This window comes from Manis pentadactyla, chromosome 14 (genome assembly GCF_030020395.1).
Source record: "Manis pentadactyla isolate mManPen7 chromosome 14, mManPen7.hap1, whole genome shotgun sequence".
Classification (NCBI taxonomy): Eukaryota; Metazoa; Chordata; class Mammalia; order Pholidota; family Manidae; genus Manis; species Manis pentadactyla.
The window spans coordinates 59,194,688-59,216,164 of record NC_080032.1 but is presented as its reverse complement, the minus strand read 5'-3'; the positions used below and the strand labels follow the sequence as shown (position 1 = coordinate 59,216,164).

At 38.5% G+C, this 21,477-nt stretch overlaps 1 protein-coding gene across 15 annotated transcripts in view; it reads left to right on the top strand.

Annotated features, from left to right (window-relative positions):
- Window positions 1–21,477, top strand: part of ERC1 (ELKS/RAB6-interacting/CAST family member 1) — a 730,429-nt gene that overhangs the window by 119,213 nt on the left and 589,739 nt on the right. For all 15 annotated transcript variants that reach the window (XM_057492538.1, XM_036907416.2, XM_057492541.1 and 12 more), the window contains one exon: window positions 19,876–19,950. In XM_057492538.1, coding sequence (XP_057348521.1) covers window positions 19,876–19,950 — 75 coding nt within the window. The remainder of the gene's footprint in view (window positions 1–19,875; window positions 19,951–21,477) is intronic.

Sequence of the window (21,477 nt, the reverse complement as noted above, 5' to 3'; positions counted from 1 at the left end):
TGCCAGTGTCCAACAAATGCAGTGGATACTCAAGAAATGTTAGTTGAATAAGTTGGAATGTAGGCAAATAAATTTAAATCTGGAGCTTACAGAAAGAATGATAGCCGTTCCAGTTCTTGTTTTACAGTGTGACTGCAGCATACTAAAATAAACCCCCAAACCAGTTTTGCCTTTGAGTTTAGATGTAGAAATTTATAAATAAACTGTTAAAGAATAGAATTAGCCTTATGATGAAAGGGTAGTACTGTGACTGAAAGGAGTTTATTCCAGAAATGCCATAGTGGGTCAGTATATCATACACAATTATAATTTGTAATAGGTAAAAAGAAAAGAGAGCCCTGTGGTATTTGATAGCTTGATCTGTTGAAAACTAAACCAAATAAACTAAAAGAGTTGAATGATACTTGTGTAGTATGATTTAAATTAATAACATAATAAATGTATATTATAAACATACTTCAAACTAATGTGCTTACTGTGACATACTAGTAACTTAAAGCTAGGGAGAAATAAAAAATGGTTGTGTTCATCAGTATTTAACATCATTCTGAAGTATTAGGCAGGGCATTTAGATAAGGTAGTGGAAAGCATAGGGCTAAATTTTCATTATAGTGTAGATGAGAACATTAATGAAAGATGTCACTATTCCACAACTCTGTAAATTTAATGTAATCCCAATGGGAAAATTGTTGAAACATGCCTAAATGATGTTGTAGTTTATTTGCAAGAATAATAATGCAGGGATTAAAGATGGCAGCATGAGAGGTGAGACAGAGGCTTCCTTCTAAAACCGCCTATAATACAAAAATATAATTAATAGAAGTAATCCTGAAAGAGCAGCAGGAAAGAGGACTGTGCCAGACTGCATACACCTGGAGAAAAGAGCAGACCTCACGAAACAGGGTAACGTACCAAAGCTGTGGCCCTGCGGGACTCAAGCCCTTTCCCCACCCCAGCTCACTGGCTGGAGGAAGAGAAACGGAGTGGGGAGGGAGGGGAGGCCTGGGACTGCTGAATACCTAACTCCGGAGATCTGCTCTGGGAGCACAAACCTACATTTCATGGTGCTTTCATGATACTCTCCTGATTAAGGGATTGGAAAGCTAAGACAGGCAGAATTCCTGGAGAGACTGAGATTCCAGCTGCTTGTGGAAAGCAGGGATCCATATCCGGCTGCTCTGGGGCAAAAGAAAGGCAGGCAGTCTGAGAGACTTCCTAACAAGGAAGCCCTTAGCAAGAGGGCTGCTAAAGGGGCAAGGATTGCACAGAGCTTACTGCTCAGGAGAAAGGACAGGTAGACAAAATTGTCCGGGTGCACTCTGCCCAGCAGGTTGGGAGCTTTCACGACATCCAGGTGCTCCAGCTCCTTGGCTGGCTACACAGCTTCAAGGAACCTCTCCATGATACACAGCCTACTGCGCCTTTCTCCCGGCCAGCCCTACCTTGCTCGCAAACTGGCAAACACTACCCTGGCAATAGGCCAGCCAGAGGCAAGACCTGTCTACAGCAACTACAAACGCAAAGCATAGAGGCTTATACCTGTGTGCTCGGCCCACTGGTTCAGGCAGTGGAGACAGGCATAACGGTCAGGAAGCCCGAAAGAGCTCTTTCCTCTCCCCAGGCACCAATACCACTCCCCTGCAAGCCCTGCCTTGCTTCAGGGGCTGAGCAGCTCCAGGGAGTAGAGGTTCTGGAAACCAGAGGGCGCCATATACAAATATGAAACACCAAAGGAACCTGGTTCAGAGTAAAATTAATATAGCTCCTGAGAAAGATAACATGGACCTCATGACTCTTCCTGAAAGGGAGTTCAAAATAAAAATCATTAACATGCTAATGGAGGTATGGAAAGATATTCAAGAACTCAGGAATGAATTCGGGTCAGAGATCCAATTATTGAAGAGCACAATGGAGGGTATTAAAAGCAGATTGGATATGGTGGAGGAGATGATAAATGGAATAGAAACTAGAGAAGAGGAATACAAAGAAGCTGAGGCACAGAGAGAAAAAGGGATCTCTAAGAATGAAAGAATATTGAGAGAACTATGTGACCAATCTAAACGGGAAAAATATTCGCATTAAAGGGGAACCAGAAGAAGAAGAGAGAGAAAAAGGGATAGAAAGTGTCTTCGAGGAGGTAATTGCTGAAAACTTCCCCAAGTCTCCCAACACAGGGGACCCAAGGAAGATAACTCAGACATATAGTAATTAAAATGGCAAAGATCAAGGATAAGGACATACTATTAAAAGCAGCCAGAGACAGAAATATGATTACATACAAAGGAAAGCCCATCAGGCTAACATCAGACTTCTCAACAGAAACCTTACAGGCCAGAAGGGAGTGGCATGATGTACTTAACACAATGAAGCAGAAGGGCTTGGAACCAAGATTACTTTATCGGGCAAGATTATCATTTAAATTTGAAGGAGGGATTAAACAATTTCCAGATAAGCAAAACCTGAGAGAATTTACCTCCCACAAACCATCTCCATAGAGTGTATTTTGGAGGGACTGCTATAGATGGAAGTGTTCCTAAGGTTGAATAGCTGTCACCAGAGGTAATAAAACCACAGTAAAGAAAGTAGAACAGCTAATTACTAAGCAAATGCAAAATTAAATTAACTATCCCAAAAGTCAATCAAGGGATAGACAGAGAGTACAGAATATGATACCTAATATATGAAGAATGAAGGAGGAAGAAAAAGGAGGAGAAAAAGGAAAGAAACCTTAGATTGTGTTTGTAATAGCATATTAAGTGAGTTAAGTTAGACTCTTAGATAGTAAGGAAGTTAACCTTGAGCCTTTGGTAACCACGAATCTAAAGTCTGCAATGGCAATAAGTACATACCTATTGATAATCACCCTAAATGTAAATGGACTGAATGCACCAATCAAAAGACATAGAGTCACTAAATGAATAAAAAACAAGACCCATCTATATGTTGCCTACAAGAGACTTTAATCCCAAAGACATACATGGTCTAAAAGTGAAGGGATGGAAAAAGATATTTCATGAAGGTAATAGGTAGAAAAAAGCAGGAGTTGTAGTACTTGTATCAGACAAAATAGACTTCAAAACAAAGAAAGTCACAAGAGGCAAAGAAGGACATTACATAATGTTAAAGGGGTCAATCCAACAAGAAGATACAATTATAAATATCTCTGCTCCCACCACAGGAGTACCTACATATGTGAAACAAATACTAACAGAATTAAAAGGGGAAATAGAATGCAATGCATTCATTCTAGGAGACTTCAACACTGCACTCACTCCAAAGGACAGATCAACCAGACAGAAAATAAGTAAGGACACAGAGGCACCGAACTACACACTAGAACAGATGAACCTAATAGATATCTACAGAACTCTACACCCAAAAGCAGCAGGGTACACATTCTTCTCACGTGCACATGGAACATTTCCAAGAATAGATCATATACTAGGTGACAAAAAGAGCCTCAGTAAATTAAAAAAGATTGAGATCATACTAACCAATTACTCAGACCACAAAGGCATGAAACTACAAATAAATTACACAAAGAAAATGAAAAATACCACAAAAATATGGAGGCTTCACTACATGCTCCTAAATAACCAATGGATCAATGACCAAATAAAAAGAGAGATCAAGCAGTATATGGAGACAAATGAAAACAATAATTCAGCACCGCAAAATCTGTGGGACGCAGCCAAGGCCATGCTAAGAGGAAAGTATATTGCAATACAGGCCTACCTCTGGAGAGAAGAATAGTCCACATAAGCAGTGTAAACTCACAATTAATGAAACTAGAAAAAGAGGAACGAATGAGGCCCAAAGTGAGTAGAAGGAGGGACATAATAAAGATAAAGCAGAAATAAATAAATCGAGAAAAATAATAGAAAGAATCAATGAAAGCAAGAGCCAGTTCTTTGAGAAAATAAACAAAATAGATAAATCCCTAGCCAGACTTATCAAGAAAAAAAGAGAGACTACACAAAAAACAGAATCAGAAATGAGAAAAGAAAAACCACTACGAACACAGAAATACAAAGAATTATTAGAGAATACTATGAAAAATCATATGCTAACAAACTGGATAACCTAGAAGAAATGGACAACTTTCTAGAAAAATACAACCTTCCAAGGCTGACAAAGGAAGAAACAGAATATCTAAACAGACCAATTACCAGCAAAGAAATTGAACTGGTAATCAAAAACCTACCTAAGAACAAAACACCTGGACCAGATGGCTTCAAGACTGAGTTTTATCAACATTTAGTGAAGACTTAATACCCATTCTCCTTAAACTTTTCCAAAAAATAAAAGAGTAGGGAATACTTCCAAACTCATTCCATGAGGCCAGCATCACTCTAATACCAAAACCAGGCAAAGACACCACAAGAAAAGAAAATTACAGACCAGTATCCTTGATGAACACAGATGCAAAAATACCCAAGAACATGTAAGCAAACCAAATTCAAAAATACATCAAAAAGATCATTCATCATGATTAAGTCGGATTTATTCCGGGGATGCAGGGATGGTAAAACATTCGAAAGTCCATCAATCTCATCCACCATATCAACAAGAAGAATGACAAAAACCACATGATCATCTTCATAGATGCTGAGAAAGCATTTGACACAGTTCAACATCCATTTATGATAAAAACTCTCAACAAAATGCGTATAGAGGGCAAGTACCTCAACATAATAAAGGCCATATATGACGAACCCATAGCCAACATTATACTGAACTGGGAGAAGCTGAAAGCTTTTCCTTTAAGAAAGGGAACAAGACACTCTCCCCACTTCTATTCAACATAATACTGGAGGTCCTAGCCATGGTAATCAGACAACACAAAGAAATAAAAGGCATCCAGATTGGCAAGGAAGAAGTTAAACCGTCCCTGTTTGCAGATGACATGATATAGTACATAAAAAAACCTAAATAATCCACTCCAAAACTACTAGATCTAATATCTGAATCCAGCAAAGTTGCTGGATACAAAATTAATATACAGAAATCTGTTGCGGTCCTATACACTAACAATGAACTAGCAGAAAGAGAAATCAGGAAAACAATTCCATTCACAACTGCATCAAAAAATAAAATACGTAGGAATAAACCTAACCAAGGAAGTGAAAGACCTATACTCTGAAAACTACAAGATACTCATGAGAGAAATTAAAGAAGATACCAATAAATGGAAACACATCCTATGCTCATGGATAGGAAGAATTAATATTGTCAAAACGGCCATCCTGCCTAGAGCAGTCTATAGATTCAATGCAATTCCCATCAAAGTACCAACAGCATTCTTCAACGAACTACAGTAAATCAACCTAAAATTCATATGGAATGACAAAAGACCCCGAATAGCCAAAGCAATCCTGAGAAGGAAGAATAAAGTAGGGGGGTTATGCTCCCCAAGTTCAAGCTTTACTACAAAGCCACGGTAATCAAGACAAGTTGGTACTGGCACAAGGACATACCCATAGACTAATGGAACAGACTAGAGAGCCCAGATATAAACCCAAACATATACGGTCATTTAATATATGATAAAGGAGGTATAGACATACAATGGGGAAATGATAACCTCTTCAACAGCTGGTGTTGGCAAAACTGGACAGCTACATGCAAGAGAATGAAACTGGATTATTATTTAACCCCATACACAAAAGTAAACTCGAAATGGATTAAAGACTTGATTGTAAGTCATGAAACCATAAAACTCTTAGAAGACAACATAGGCAAAAAGCTCCTGAACATAAGCATGAGCAACTTCTTCCTGAACGCATCTCCTCAAGAAAGGGAAAGAAAAGCAAAAATGAACTCATGGGACTACATCAAACTAAGTTTCTGTACGGCAAAGGACACCATCAACAGAACAAAAAGGCATCCTACAGTATGGGAGAATATATTTGTAAATGACATATTCGACAAGGGGTTAACATCCAAAATATATAAAGAACTTTTACACCTCAACACCCAAAAAGCAAATAACCCGATTAACAAATGGGCAGAGGATATGAAGAGACAGTTCTCCGAAGAAGAAATTCAGATGGCCAACACACACATGAAAAGATGCTCCACATCACTAATCATCAGGGAAATGCAAATTAAGACCACAGTGAGATATCACCTCACACGAGTAAGGATGGCCAGCATCAAAAAGGCTAAGAACAACAAATGCTGGTGAGGATACGGAGAAAGGGGAACCCTCCTACACTGCTGGTGGGAATGTAAGCTAGTTCAACCATTGTGGAAAGCAATACGGAGGTTCCTCAAAAAACTAAAAACAGAAATACCGTTTGACCCGGGAATCCCACTCCTTGGAATTTACCCAAAGAATACAAGTTCTCAGATTCAAAAAGACATATGCACCTCTATGTTTATTGCAGCACTTTTTACAATAGCCAAGATATGGAAGCAACCTAAGGGTCCATCAGTAGATGAATGTATAAAGAAGGTGTGGTACATATACACGTGGAATACTATTCAGCCATAAGGAGAAAACAAATCCTACCATTTGCAACAACGTGGATGGAGCTAGAGGGTATTATGCTCAGTGAAACAAGCCAGGCAGAGAAAGATGAGTACCAAATGATTTTACTCATCTGTGGAGTATAAGAACAAAGATAAACTGTAGGAACAAAACAGCAGCAGAATCACAGTACCCAAGAATGGACTAATAGTTACCATAGGGAAAGGGACTGGGGAGGATTGGTGCGAAGGGAGGGATAAGGGCGGGATAAAAGAAAGGTAGCATTATGATTCGCATGTATAATGTAGGGGTGGATATGGGGAGGGCTGTGCAACACAGAGAAGACAAGTCGTGATTCTACAGCATCTTACTATGCTAATGGACAGTGACTGTAATGGGGTTTGTGGTGCAGACTTGGTGAAGTGGGGAGCATAGTAAACATAATGTTGTTCATGTGGGAAAAAAAAGACTAAGAAAAAAAATTAAATCAGAAGATGGTTTAAATATCTAATGTCCAAAAGATGCTCCAGTATGTTAGTAATATTATTTTATACAACTCCTATGTTATAGACAAGTGGCTGTCATTTATTTGTATAGTAGTCTTTTGCATATTTACTTTGTACTTCTCTACTAAACTCCTCCTATAAACTTTTAAGAAAAATAAAAAATAAATAAATAAAATAAAATAAAATAAAGTTCCTTGGACTCAAAAAAATAAAAAAGACACGTTTTTATGTGCTGAAGGGAAAAGGGGGAAATGCCTCTAAATGTATCACGACACAAAGCTTTTTCATTCAGAACTTTTATACTGGTTGCAGTTCTTTACTTCTTTAACCAAAGGGTTTAATCATATATCATTATGAACTGTTTTTGTAACTGTCTCCTTGACAACAACTTTTTGTTTCAATGCTGATACACAGCATAATATTACTGAAGACATGCTGGACAACAAAGTTAGCATGAATAATATCAACAACCTCCACTAAAGTGATAACAAAATGAACAGCTATGACTGAATGCACAGACAAACGAAACTAGCAGGACTGCTGCCCTGCTGGCTGACTGTAAGATGCCATCAAGTTTAAGACTTAAGTCAGTTTCACATTGTTATAATGGGAAACTGAACCTTAGAACTGATGAAATCCCAGTTTCTTTAAAGATTGACAGTAGTCCAATAAATAATAAAACCCATGGATACCCTGTGTTGCTAACTCACAACTCATTTTGCCTTTCTTGATACAATAGTGACATAATGTAAAAACAGTCATTTCAAGTCACTACTCATCTAACCTAGATTAGAACTAAGTTCTTTTACTAGATTTCCTTGTTCGCTGTTGACTCTCCCTCCCACATTTATTCTCAACATAACCAAAGTAAATTTTAAAAACTAAACCATATCTTATCACTCCCTTGACTAAACACTGGAATGATTTTCTCTTGTACTTTGAAAAAAGTTGCATTATCTGCAAGGATCTCATGAAGGCCAAATGCTTTGTGTCCTAGAGGGCATGGATTTTGTTTTGTTCACTGCTATTTCTCTAGTGCTTTGCACATAGTGCCCAATAAATATCTGATGAATGGAATGAATGAATCCCTGGCCACCTGTGGGTAAAACTGTAATATTTCCAGAATATCTCGCCTGGCTTTAGTACATCTGCATATCAACAGGCACTCAAGGGTGGAGAGAAGTATGGCTTTAGTGCATTTGCATCATTCCTCAGAGGTGGAGAGAAGTTCATCTCCCTATCAGTGGGTAAATTACCTGGGAAATGGAGGGCTTATCTGTACCTGAGAGGTGAGGGGGAGGGCCGGTTTTCCTGCTGCTGGAGCAGGAGAGAGAGATGGGCTGGACTGCAGTTTGTAAGCAATAAACGAATTTTAAACTTTATTTCTCCCTTTGACTGATTTCGGTTTTTAGAAGCATTTTGTCCCAGGATTTCCTTTTCCCCGACTTACACCACTTCAGTGTTCTTCCCAGACCAGTCTTCCCCTTGTATGAATGATATGCTGTTGCCCTCCAGCCTCCTTGCTATTCCCTCAAAGTTCCTTCCCATCAGGCCTTTGAACCTGTTAACCCTTCTTCATGAAACGATTTTATCAAAATGCTCACCAAGACTGTCACTTTGTCCTCCTTCAGATCTCCCTTAAACGGTACCTTCTCAAAGATGCTTACCCTGTTTAGAAAACCACACCCCCCAACACAGACTACTCATACTCAATTCATTTATTTCATCTCATAATTATCAGTTTCCCAGCAGACTTTTAATTTCAAGGAAGGCAAAGACCATATATTCTGACATGAAAAATGTATACCCAGTGCCTATCCCAGGATGAAATTACTTATTAGAGGCTCAATAGATATTCATTGAATAAATGAGAAAGAGATGGTATCAAGTGTCTCTAGCATCTTATTGCTCTGCAAACAATCTTTATGTTTACCCACTATTATCATTTCAACTTTGGCTAACTGTATTTTCTAACATCCACAAATTAAATTCTTTCAGGTTCTTGCTATGACAATGAAAGACTTTCCTATCTCAAAATTATATAAAAAAGTTTTTAAGTTTTCTTCTAGTATTTCTATTTTTTAGAGAGCAGCTTTTTATTTTACCTGGAATTTAATTTGCTGGCTATATAACTTTTTTCCAAACAGATGGTTATTTTCCAAAACATTCATCATATACTTCAAACTATATTACTTCTGGATTCTACTCTATTTCACTGATCTAGGTATCTATTGCTGTGCCAATGGAGTAGGTAGATACCCACACAGACAACCATACATGAGCAAGGAAGTGGGGTGGAGACTTTGGCTAGCCATTGTATAGCTGGTAACTTCTACACATGCACTGTAAGCTGATCTTCCAGGATGTGCGGAATGAGAATGTAAATCACAGACCAGCTAAAACTGGCAGATTCCAAGGCAGAGCAAAGTTAAACCAAATTTCAACCCAAAACTCATTATACTTTCATTAACATGAGATCAGCATTGTGATTTAACACCCCCACCGATCCGTCATTGGGCAACAACTGCCAGGACAGTTCTGATGAGCACCAAATACAGCTATAAACTCCTCTCTGAGGGTACAGCAAACCTGAACTCCAAGAAGACCCTGCCTGTTCCTTTTGAAATCTATTCCCACTTAGTGAATATTCATCTCCCCTTACATAAAAGAAATTTCCTACTGTCTCCTCGAGGCAGCTCTCTCAGGGCTCTGCCCGGGCTCAACTCTCAAGAGTGTACTTTCACTACTCTTCAAACTCTTATTTTCCAATAAATTCCTAAAATGCAACTGCCATTTCATCAGTCCTTGAATTCTTTATTGAGAGGAGGCAAGAACCCATCTTGAGTAATTCCAGTACTGTACATTTTAATATCAATACTTAGTTATTAAAATTTGCACATATTGGTCTAAAATATATTATTTATGTGGTCTACTATTAACGCTTTGTAGGCTTATGGATTGCAGATCCAAATATTCCACAGCCAACTCAGGTATAATCTTCCAACAGACTGAGGACCAAAAGTTGGGTGTCAAACTTTGATGTTATGTTCAAATACACATATCATAACCTGCTTAAGCAAGTGTTCCTGCATTATTATTATTTTTAAAAAAAAATTTTTATTAAGGTATTACTGATACACACACTCTTATGTTTCACATGAAAAAACAATGTGGTTACGGCATTTACCTATATTATCAAGTCCCCACCATACCCCAATGCGGTCACTGTCCATCAGTGAAGCAAGATGCCACAGATTCACAATGTGCCCTCTCTCTGCTACAGTGTTCTCTCCATGGTCCCCAACACCATGTGTACTAAACATAATACCCCTCAATCACCTTCTCCCTCCCTCCCTCCCCACCCACCCTCCCACCCTCCCACCCTCCTCACCTTTGGTAACCACTAGTTCATTCTTGGAGTCTCTGAGTCTGCTGCTATTTTGTTTCTTCAGTTTTGCTTCATCATTATACTCCACAAATGAGGGAAATCATTTGGGACTTGTCTTTCTCCACCTGGCTTATTTCACTGAGCATAAAGTCCTCCAGCTCCATCCATGTTGTTGCAAGTGGTAGGATTTGTTTCTTTCTTATGGCTGAATAGTATTCCACGTGTATATGTACCACACCTTCTTTATACATTCATCTACTGATGGACCCTTAGGTTGCTTCCATATCTTGGCTATTGTAAAAAGTGCTGCAATAAACATAGAGGTGCATATGTCTTTTTGAATCTGAGAACTTGTATTCTTTGGGTAAATTCCAAGGAGTGGGATTCCCGGGTCAAACGGTATTTCTGTTTTTAGTTTTTTGAGGAACCTCCGTATTGCTTTCCACAATGGTTGAACTAGCTTACATTCCCACCAGCAGTGTAGGAGGGTTCCCCTTTCTCCGTATCCTCACCAGCATTTGTTGTTCTTAGCCTTTTTGATGCTGGCCATCCTTACTCGTGTGAGGTGATATCTCACTGTGGTCTTAATTTGCATTTCCCTGATGATTAGTGATGTGGAGCATCTTTTCATGTGTGTGTTGGCCATCTGAATTTCTTCTTCGGAGAACTGTCTCTTCATATCCTCTGCCCATTTGTTAATCGGGTTATTTGCTTTTTGGGTGTTGAGGTGTAAAAGTTCTTTATATATTTTGGATGTTAACCCCTTGTCGAATATGTCATTTACAAATATATTCTCCCATACTGTAGGATGCCTTTTTGTTCTGTTGATGGTGTCCTTTGCCGTACAGAAACTTAGTTTGATGTAGTCCCATGAGTTCATTTTTGCTTTTCTTTCCCTTTCTTGAGGAGATGCATTCAGGAAGAAGTTGCTCATGCTTATGTTCAGGAGCTTTTTGCCTATGTTGTCTTCTAAGAGTTTTATGGTTTCATGACTTACAATCAAGTCTTTAATCCATTTCGAGTTTACTTTTGTGTATGGGGTTAAACAATAATCCAGTTTCATTCTCTTGCATGTAGCTGTCCAGTTTTGCCAACACCAGCTGTTGAAGAGATTATCATTTCCCCATTGTATGTCTATACCTCCTTTATCATATATTAAATGACCGTATATGTTTGGGTTTATATCTGGGCTCTCTAGTCTGTTCCATTAGTCTATGGGTATGTCCTTGTGCCAGTACCAACTTGTCTTGATTACCGTGGCTTTGTAGTAAAGCTTGAACTTGGGGAGCATAACCCCCCTACTTTATTCTTCCTTCTCAGGATTGCTTTGGCTATTCGGGGTCTTTTGTCATTCCATATGAATTTTAGGTTGATTTACTGTAGTTCGTTGAAGAATGCTGTTGGTACTTTGATGGGAATTGCATTGAATCTATAGACTGCTCTAGGCAGGATGGCCGTTTTGACAATATTAATTCTTCCTATCCATGAGCATAGGATGTGTTTCCATTTATTGGTATCTTCTTTAATTTCTCTCATGAGTATCTTGTAGTTTTCAGAGTATAGGTCTTTCACTTCCTTGGTTAGGTTTATTCCTACGTATTTTATTTTTTGATGCAGTTGTGAATGGAATTGTTTTCCTGATTTCTCTTTCTGCTAGTTCATTGTTAGTGTATAGGACCGCAACAGATTTCTGTATATTAATTTTGTATCCAGCAACTTTGCTGGATTCAGATATTAGATCTAGTAGTTTTGGAGTGAATTTTTTAGGGTTTTTTATAAATGGTGTGTCTTACAGTCAGTCAGTGCCATCTTAGATTTGATGAAATACAGTAACATTAAAAAGCCATTCATATATAGTAACATTTGTGATTAGATTTCCTCTTTTTTCATGAATATGAATCTGTTCATAGAAATAACAGGTAAATAATTTACCCAAGTGAAAACCAAAGAAGAAATATTAAAATTTAATTTCAGCATTGTATTTTCTGTTTGCCCTGAAATGTTATGTGGACTGTTATTGTTAGATTTTGTATTGTTTACTGTAATATCTTTCCTTTGATAGAGGAGAAGACATTTATTGGAAAAGTACTGAGCAACCCCGATTTGTCTAGGTTAGTTTAGTGCTTGGGGCTTAGGCATATAATGTTTAACAAGCTTTTCAGGTGATTCTGTTAAAACACCAAAGTTTGACATCCAACTTTTGATTCTCAGTCTATTGGCAGAATACACCCAAGTTGGCTGTGGAATATTTGGATCTGCAATTCACATGCCTACCAAGCATTGTCTGTAGGCCAGATAAATAATATATTTTAGATTATGTGGAAATTTTAAACATGTAGATGCATATAATAAAAATTGTTTTAAAGCGTTATTACAATCGTGCAGTTTTTGTGTCTATAGTATTTCAATCAGGAACCCTTATTTATATAGTTGCCTTCATGTTAAGGTTTGCAGAAGTGTTTGAGGTTAAAAGTCCTAATATTTGACTGGTTTCTACCTTATGGATTCTGAATCTAATGAGCTGAGGAATGCCTCTTAAATCATTGGCAGTTATAAGGTATAAACAGGGGACATTGGAGGGGAAAAAAAGAGAAAAAAATAGAAACAACAAAGAAGGAAGAATTAATAAAGAAAAAGGGGTCCCTGTTTAGTTTGCTTATTTGTAGTGATTTTCAAAAATGACAACAGTTATTTATCTTACTTATTCAGGTTATTCTCCCTCCACCCATTTTTTTTGTCAGTTTTTCCTCATTTCCATTTTGATGGGAGGAAAGGTTTTCTCAGAGAGATGGTAAAAGATTAAAAGTACAGTGCTGTGTGACATTGGCTGAGTTAAGAGACAGAAATAGTAGTGAGGATTCTGTTCATTTATACTCTCCTCCTTATTTCTGTCTCTTCCGTGTTGTGAGTACAGTAAACCCAGAACTTGTGTGGAGGATTGAATCTGTGAAGGGACTTCACAGGCAATCCGGAACTTCCACCCTTGAACCAAGGGTCCTGGAGGCTAAAACTTGAAACTTGAAAAAAAGAAATTTCAGACATAAGTACTACTTTTGAGTCACAAACACTACTTTCTCTCAGTTGTGTAAGTAGAAGTTGACTTATTTTTAAAAAGCAGGAAACTACTAAAGAGAGAAATGTGAAGCTTTGTTACAAACTTGTTTCTAACTCTACATTAGTCATTATTTTTTAGTGAAGTGATGAGAGAAAGTGAGCCCCCTTTGTGTTGCCCACATTTGGTAGTATAATAACACAATCCAGATAATTTTACCTGTACCTCAGTTTCTGTGAATGAAAACTTTCAGGCCCAAAGGAGCCAAGTAAAGCAGGCAAATAGCACATTCTACTTAACGTTTGTTTAAATGGTGCATTCGTTTCTGTTTTCCAGTGTCCTCTCCATAACAGTGCCTGAGTCAGAGGCTTCATGTGCTAGTGGGAAAGGAGTTTCATCAGCTCACTGACTGCAGGGTGTGTTCACAGTGAGCTTTAATGTGCAGGCCTCTGAGTGGAAATCTGTTATGAGTGATAGGATTTAAAATGTCTTAATAGAAAAGCTTTATGCCTATGAATCTTTTGAAATGCTTCCTAGTTCTTTAACTGAGGAGTTTTCTTTTTATTGAAATGGATTTCTGTTTGCTTTATGTTTTTGTGTACATGCTTGCTAGAATTTAAAGTGAAATTATAATAGTTTTGCCTTAAAGCATTTGGAATTAGATAATGGGGAAGAGCACAGATAAAATCAGTTTAATATCTGAATTGTGGAGTATTTCAAAGAAATATAGCTTTAATATTTACCAGTTTTCATTACCAAATGAAAATTGTACGGTATATGGTACAGGCTTTAGATGAAGATTATTTACAATTAGGAAGATTGATTTTATTTTTGTTTATATATTATATGTTTCAAAGTTTCATGCTTACTTACTGAAAAAATATGATTAAATATTTACTGTGTGCCCAGTTGGTCACCTTGTTCACAGTGTGGAGATTGAAGTGGACAAACTGGAGGCTGGGAGGAAGCTGTTAGTTGTTCTAATGCAGGTGAGAGATTATTATGGCCTGAACTAATGTGTTTTGTCCTGAATTAGTGAGTTTGGGATTTTACCGTTTTCCTTAATGATGTGTTTGGTTTTTCCGTAGTTAATTTAATTGTGGATTAATTTAATCCTTACAAGACTTTTAAACTCTGTTAGGGCTGGTCCAGATAGCCTCCCCTCTGGGGATAAATTGGCTATGTTCCCAAGTCTTGGCCTCTCTGGTGTCTTACTGAGTGACTCTGATGTGTTCTCCACTGGCTGTTTGGAATTTGAATTTTTTCTAGCCCATGTTCATTCAGCTCATAACTTCCTGGTAGTTGCTGTCCTCAGAAGTTTCTGTCCTCAGTAGTTGTTCTGCATGTGGCATTGCAGTTTTGCCCTGTGCGTGCACACTTAGTATTTGGCCAAAGACTCAGGGGAGACCCTTTTCAGGTTAGACAGTGCTGCTTTTCTGGCCAGGTTCCTCTTCTCTGTGTTACTCTGTGCTGCACGTTTTCACTGTCCTTAGGAGCTGTCTTCTGAGCTCTTATCATAATAAGCAATATGCTATTAGGAAGTGATACATGCTAAGAAAAAACGGTTTGATTAGGGAGATTGAAAGTTCATGTTAGGGGTGAATTGCAATTCAAAATAGAATAATAAGAATGGGCCTCTTTGAGACTTTGACTTTTGAATAGCCTTGAATAGTTAAGGGAAGAAGAGAAAGTCAAGCAGAGGCAACAGTGAGTGTGAAGGCCTTAAGTCAGGGACAGGACTGATGTATTGAGGACAAGCAAGGAGGCTGGTGTGGCTGGAGACAGGGGAGAAAAGAGTAAGAGAGGAAGACAGACGGGTAATGGGGCCAGGTCACATAAGGCCTCCTAGGCCAACATAAGGACTGTAACTCTTAACTGTGAGCTTTTGAAGTTTTCAAGCATATTTTGAGTTCTTTTTTTAAAAAGAGCACTGTAGCTGCCCTACTGTGAATAGGGAGGTCAACTTTGGGAGATTTTTGGTCTAATCTATGCAAGACATAATGGTGTCTCGGATCAATATGGCAGTGGAGGTAAAAAGATGCATCCAGTTTCTGGTGACATTTTGAAAATAGCTATCACAGGATTTCCAGCTGGCTTGGATGTAGGTGTGAGAAAAAGGAGAGTCCCATCTTTTTGGCCTAAACAACTGAGTGGACGCATACCATTAATCAGGATGGTGTAAATGAAACAAATGTAGAGGGGAAGATTAGGAGTTGCATTGTGGACATACTAACCACTGATACTTATTAGATGTACACATGGAGACACTGAGAAGGCAATAGTATATGCAAGTGTGGATTTCAGCAGCAGGCAAAATTTGGGAGATATCATTATGTGGATGGTATTGCAAGTTATGAGACTGGGTGAGAACACCAAGGGAATGAGGGTAGATGAGAAGTGAAGGACAGAGGACTTTGGCCTGTGACCAGGGCACTCCTAAGGAAGTGGGCAGAAAAGGAGCCAGTAAGACAGGAGGGAAAACTTAGAGAGTGTCATGTCTTAGAAGTCAAGGGAAGAAAGAGACTGTGATAAGGAAGAGATATTGAGCAACTAGTTAGTGCTTTTCAGATGAAAACTAAAGGTGAGTCATGGGTGCCAGCATTGTGGAGGGTATCGGCCACCATCATGAGTTGTTCAGGTGATTATTTGATGAAAATCTGTTTTTTCATGGTAGACTAAAATTCCATGATAAAATGGAGAAAATTTATTATTTCTTAGCATCATATCTCCAAAACTTGGCATAGTCCCCAGCATGAAGAAAGGAAGAAATATATAGGTGCCAGTATCTCTCAGAAGGTGGAGAGCTGGGTGCAGAACTTATGTAGCCAGAAACAGTGCCTCCGTCAGTCATGTCCCTTTATTGGCTGGTGAAGATGGTCTGCTGTTGGTACAGAGTGCAGGCACAGCAGCTTGCCCTGCCTGCATCATTGCCACTGAGCCGCTGCCAGCCAGAGTCCAGAGGCTCAAGGCAGCTGCTGCCTCCATCACTCACTGTCAGAATTGTCTCTGAATATTCACATCCCTGCTTCTTTGCCTTACAAGATTCTAATTCAAAGTAAATGATGTGTGTGTCTGACTGGGCTGCTTGGATAATGTGTCTGGCCTTTAATTGCAAGAAAGGCTGGGAAAACAAGTTTGTGGCAATTTACCTGTGTTGTGGGAGGTAGACACTGCCTTAGAGCATGGAGTCCCCAGACATAGAAAGGAGATCCGATAGCACAAGAGAGAGTGATAGCTGTCACAATAGGGCTGGAGAAATAGATTGTGCAGGTTACCCGTGAAAGGTGGGAGTTGAATCTGTGGGACTGGGGAAGGGCTGCACCTTGGCTGGTGGTGGGTGCAGGTAGTTTGCTGAGCAAGAGCTTCCTGCTTGCTGCTGGAGCACGTGGGGCCAAAAATCCAACCCATGTTTCAGGGTGGGGTTGCATCTACCCATAGGGGCTGCTTTTTTCAAACTTACATTAAGTTACTCTGTGGGCTAGTAGAGGCCCTCAACTGGGGCTATAGAATTGAGAAGGGCTCCAAGGACAGGAACTTAGAAAACGTCTCTGTGGGTAGGACAGGGGAATGGGTAGGGGATAAGCATTTAGAGCTGGGATAATTCTTTAATGGAAACTCATTGAAAATTTTTAACATGTTGCGCCCTTAACTCTCCCTATGGTTAAAAAAAAGGTCAGCTACTAGATGGGTTTCAGGAAGGATGTGGACTGACAACAGCTATTAGGTTTAGAAACAAGGAGGTCCTTTATTTGATGTTGTAGAAGGAGTGGTCCAGCAGAGAGGTGAAGATGGAAACTGGCTAATAATGTATTCATTTATTCATTCATCTTTTCATCCAACAAAAGAGGAACAGATGTGGAGGAGAGATAATTTTTAATGATTGCTGACATGTCAGATGGTGTCTGAGGAATACAAAAGACAGTTTTTGCCCTTAAGGAGTTCACAGTCTGGTGTGTTAGAGAAGAAAATTATTCCAGTATAATGTAGTAAGTGTTAAAGGAGGGCCATGTAGTGTGCTTTATGAGAAATAAGAGGACGGGCAAATAATTCAGCACAGGCGTAGGAAAAGGTTAAATTGTTCCCTCTTCAGCTAATTCTTGAAAGTTTGGTAGCCATTCCTTACTCCTTCATTCAACATTCATTCTTCAAATAGTTGTTAAGCACCCAGCAATGTACCAGCTTCTGTTCTAGGCACTTTGGGTTCGTCAGTGAACGGAGTGAAGACCATGTTTCTTTAGAAAGGAAACAGTACACATAAGAAACAAATATATATTATGTTAGAGGGTAAGTGGTATGGGAAAAAGAAAAAAAATAAGGTAAAGGGGAAAGGACATGTGGGTTCTTTTTTGTCAGTTTTAAGTTTTAAAATAGAGTAGTTTACACTGAGAACATTAAACACTGTTTCTTTTTTTATGATACGTTTCAAACCTGCACAGAAGTAGTGAGACTAGTATAACTAATCTCCATATGCTCATCACTCAGATACACCAGCCACCACAATTTTGTCACAGTAGTTTCACATATCCTTTTTTTTTTTTCTTTTACTTCTTTTCTTCACCAAAGATTTTAGATGAGTGCCTGGCACCATGTAATTTACCTCTGTGCACTTTAGTATGCATTTCTAAAACTTGGGCATTTTCTGGCATAACTATAATGTGATTATCACAACTACTGACCCTAGTAATAAAAAAGAGGCATTTGAACTAAGACTTGAAGGAGATGAAGTCTTGCCCTGTGGGCTGTGGAAACGGCTGCAGGTAGCAGGAACAGCTGATGTGAATGAAGGCCCTGAGGATTGAGGAATGCCTGGAATATTTGAGGAACAACAAGGAGTCCAATGTTGCTGAAGCATAGTGGTTGAGGAAAGAGGGGAAGAGCTGAGGTGTGTCGGCTGCTCGAGGACTTGGGCTCTACTTTGAGTCAGTTGGGAGCCACAGCAGGATTTTGAGCAGGGGAGTGCCAAGATCAAATTATGTTTACAAGGGTCACTGACTGCTGTGTTCAGAGTAGACTGCAGGAGCAAGATGAAGATCAGGGAGCCTGTTTAGGAGGTTGCTGTTGGATTATAAGGTGTGTGTTTGTTGGTGCTCCCTCCAGCAGTAGTCGTGGAAATGGAAGAAGTGCTTGAATTTTGGATGTGTTTTGAAGGTAGACACTGGATTTCCTGATTGTGCTTGAAAGAGACGGAGGACTTTAAGAAGGCTCACAATTTTTGACCTGAGGAATCTGAAGGATGGAGCAGGTTTGGGGGTACCACCAATAATTTAATTTTGGGCATGTGGGGTTTGAATTATCCGTTAAAACATGTAAGTGTGATACCTAGTTGGACATTTAAGGCTGGAGTTAGGGTGGTGTGTCTTACTTGCACCATAGTATCAGCTGCCAGATTTGGTGGGAGGGTGTGGGTGTTCAGAAATTACTGGTGTTTAAACTGTTGACTATTTATAATGTAGAAATTTCGTCAGTTCATTAGGACTACTGATACTGCTTCAGAAGAGATAACTCAATGAAGTTAGCAGCTCTGTTTTCTGTTTCTCTCAAACCATTCTTCCTGGTCAGTCAGGAATGAATAAATTAGGCAAAAGGTATAATTACAGTATTATATGTTCATTTTATTGTGAAACACTGTTCAGATCGAAAGTATTCATCTATGTGTTCTCTCAGGTCACTAGAGAACTTTGGAAGTACTGATTGATTAACTCAGAGACATTCACAGAATATGACAAGAAACTTTCTTAGGTGGTCTGGTGACTGTACAGTAATTCTCGAAGATCTGTGATAGGACAACCATTGCCTCCTTCCTTCCTGATCCTGAACCACTAAAATTTGAATTTAAAAAATTGCCATGTTTTCTCGACATTTTAAAACATGAATGTGTTCAACAGTCATACCTTCTTTTTCTTCCTACCTATCACATCACTGGAGAGAGATTTTCATCATAGGTAGCCAGGTGGTTGTTACTCTGGGGGTGGATACTGTGGAAGGGATGTTGTCAATATAAATGCTTTCAGTAGCTTTGTGCAATGTAGGCTGGTTCTGACAGCTTTTATTTCTCCTTTTAAAAGGGGAATATTTTTAATTCCCTTTTGGGATTGTTTGGTGCTCTAATTATATGTCTTAGAATCATGTGGAAGGTTGATACACCAACTTGGGGATGTGCTGTAGTTTCAACTCTTGTAGTAGCTGGGGTCTGTGTGACTAATTTAAAGTAACTAGGTGTCCTGGAATGGGGATCCTTCTGTCCCTGCATATTTGACCCTTATACCTCCTTAGCCTGAATGCAGTCCATGGGTTCCCTGATGGGGAGGCAGAAAAAGGCCAGAGTGTCTTACAAGGGTGGGGTAATCATCTTAGGCACACAACTCCTCCCTCTCTTTTCCCCTTTAGTCCCCTCCCTTTTAAAAAAAAGGGAGCAAAAAGGAGGATGCTTACTCTCTTTTTTGCTTCTTTTGTATAGGAGATGCATCGGAGATTTGAGAATGCCCCTGATTCTGCTAAAACAAAAGCTCTGCAAACTGTTATTGAGATGAAGGTAAGTGTGACTCTAATAAGGAATCATGTGAGTCAGATAGCACATTCAAGTGATCATACACTTCCTTGAGTGAGTTTTAGAAAGTGGTATGTAATAATATTTTACTAATTTGGTTGTTTGAGAAGAAATGGTAAGACTTAATGAAAATGCCACCTTAAAAGAATTTCAGTTTCATTTGCTGTTAGTTTAGACCATTGCTCAAATGGGACCAAAAAGGGTTGTCCAGAGTTTCTTTTAAATCAGCTATTCTCAAACCTTTTGCACTCAGGACTCTGTTATTCTCTTAAAATGACAGGCTCATATCATTCATTTTAAAGAAAATATCTGCTTAGTATGAAGTCTGAGTAATCACAGTTTGTCAGTTATTCTTTCGAGTAAAACTGGTGCTCCATGAAAATGGTCCCTAATTCACCTTGTAGCCCCAAGAAGCACACCAGCGCACTTCCTAGGGATGCTGTGTGCTTCAGTTTGCTGTGGAAGTGCTGGCTCATCAGAAGGATGTGTACTCAAGGGTTGACATTTATTAAAAGTAATTTTTACTGCTTCACCAAGGGCATTCTTTTTTTTTAATTTTATTTATTATTATTATTTTTTTATTGAAGGGTAGTTGACAACAGTATTACATTACATTAGTTTCAGGTGTACAACACAGTGATTCAACATTTATATACATGATAATTCTAGGTACCAGCTATCACCATACCAAATTGTTACAATATTTTGACTATATTCCTTATGCTATACATTACATCCCGGTTACTTATTTATTTTACAATTGGAAGTGTGTTTATATATATATATATATATTTTTTTTGTGAGGGCATCTCTCATATTTATTGATCAAATAGTTGTTAACAACAATAAATTTCTGTATAGGGGGGTCAATACTCAATGCACAATCATTAATCCACCCCAAGCCTAATTTTCGTCAGTCTCCAATCTTCTGATGCATAACGAACAAATTCTTACATGGAGTACAAATTCTTACATAGTGAATAAGTTACCTGGTGAACAGTGCAAGGGCAGTCATCACAGAAGCTTTCGGTTTTGTTCATGCATTATGAACTATACACAGTCAGTTCAAATATGAATATTCATTTGATTTTTAAACTTGATTTATATGTGGATACCACATTTCTCTATTATTATTATTATTATTATTATTATTTTTAATAATTATTTTTTATTGAAGGGTAGTTGACGCACAGTATTACATTACATTAGTTTCAAGTGTACAACACAGTGGTAGAACATCTATATACATAATTCCAGGTTCCAGCTATCACCCTACCAAGCTGTTACAATATCTTGACCATATTCCTTATGCTATAAATTACATCCCGGTTACTTATTTATTTTACCATTGGAAGTCTGTCCATTTTTTTTTTTTTTTTTGTGAGGGCATCTCTCATATTTATTGATCAAATGGTTGTTAACGACAATAAAATTCTGTATAGGGGAGTCAATGCTCAATGCACAATCATTATTCCACCCCAAGCCTAATTTTTGTCAGTCTCCAATCTTCTG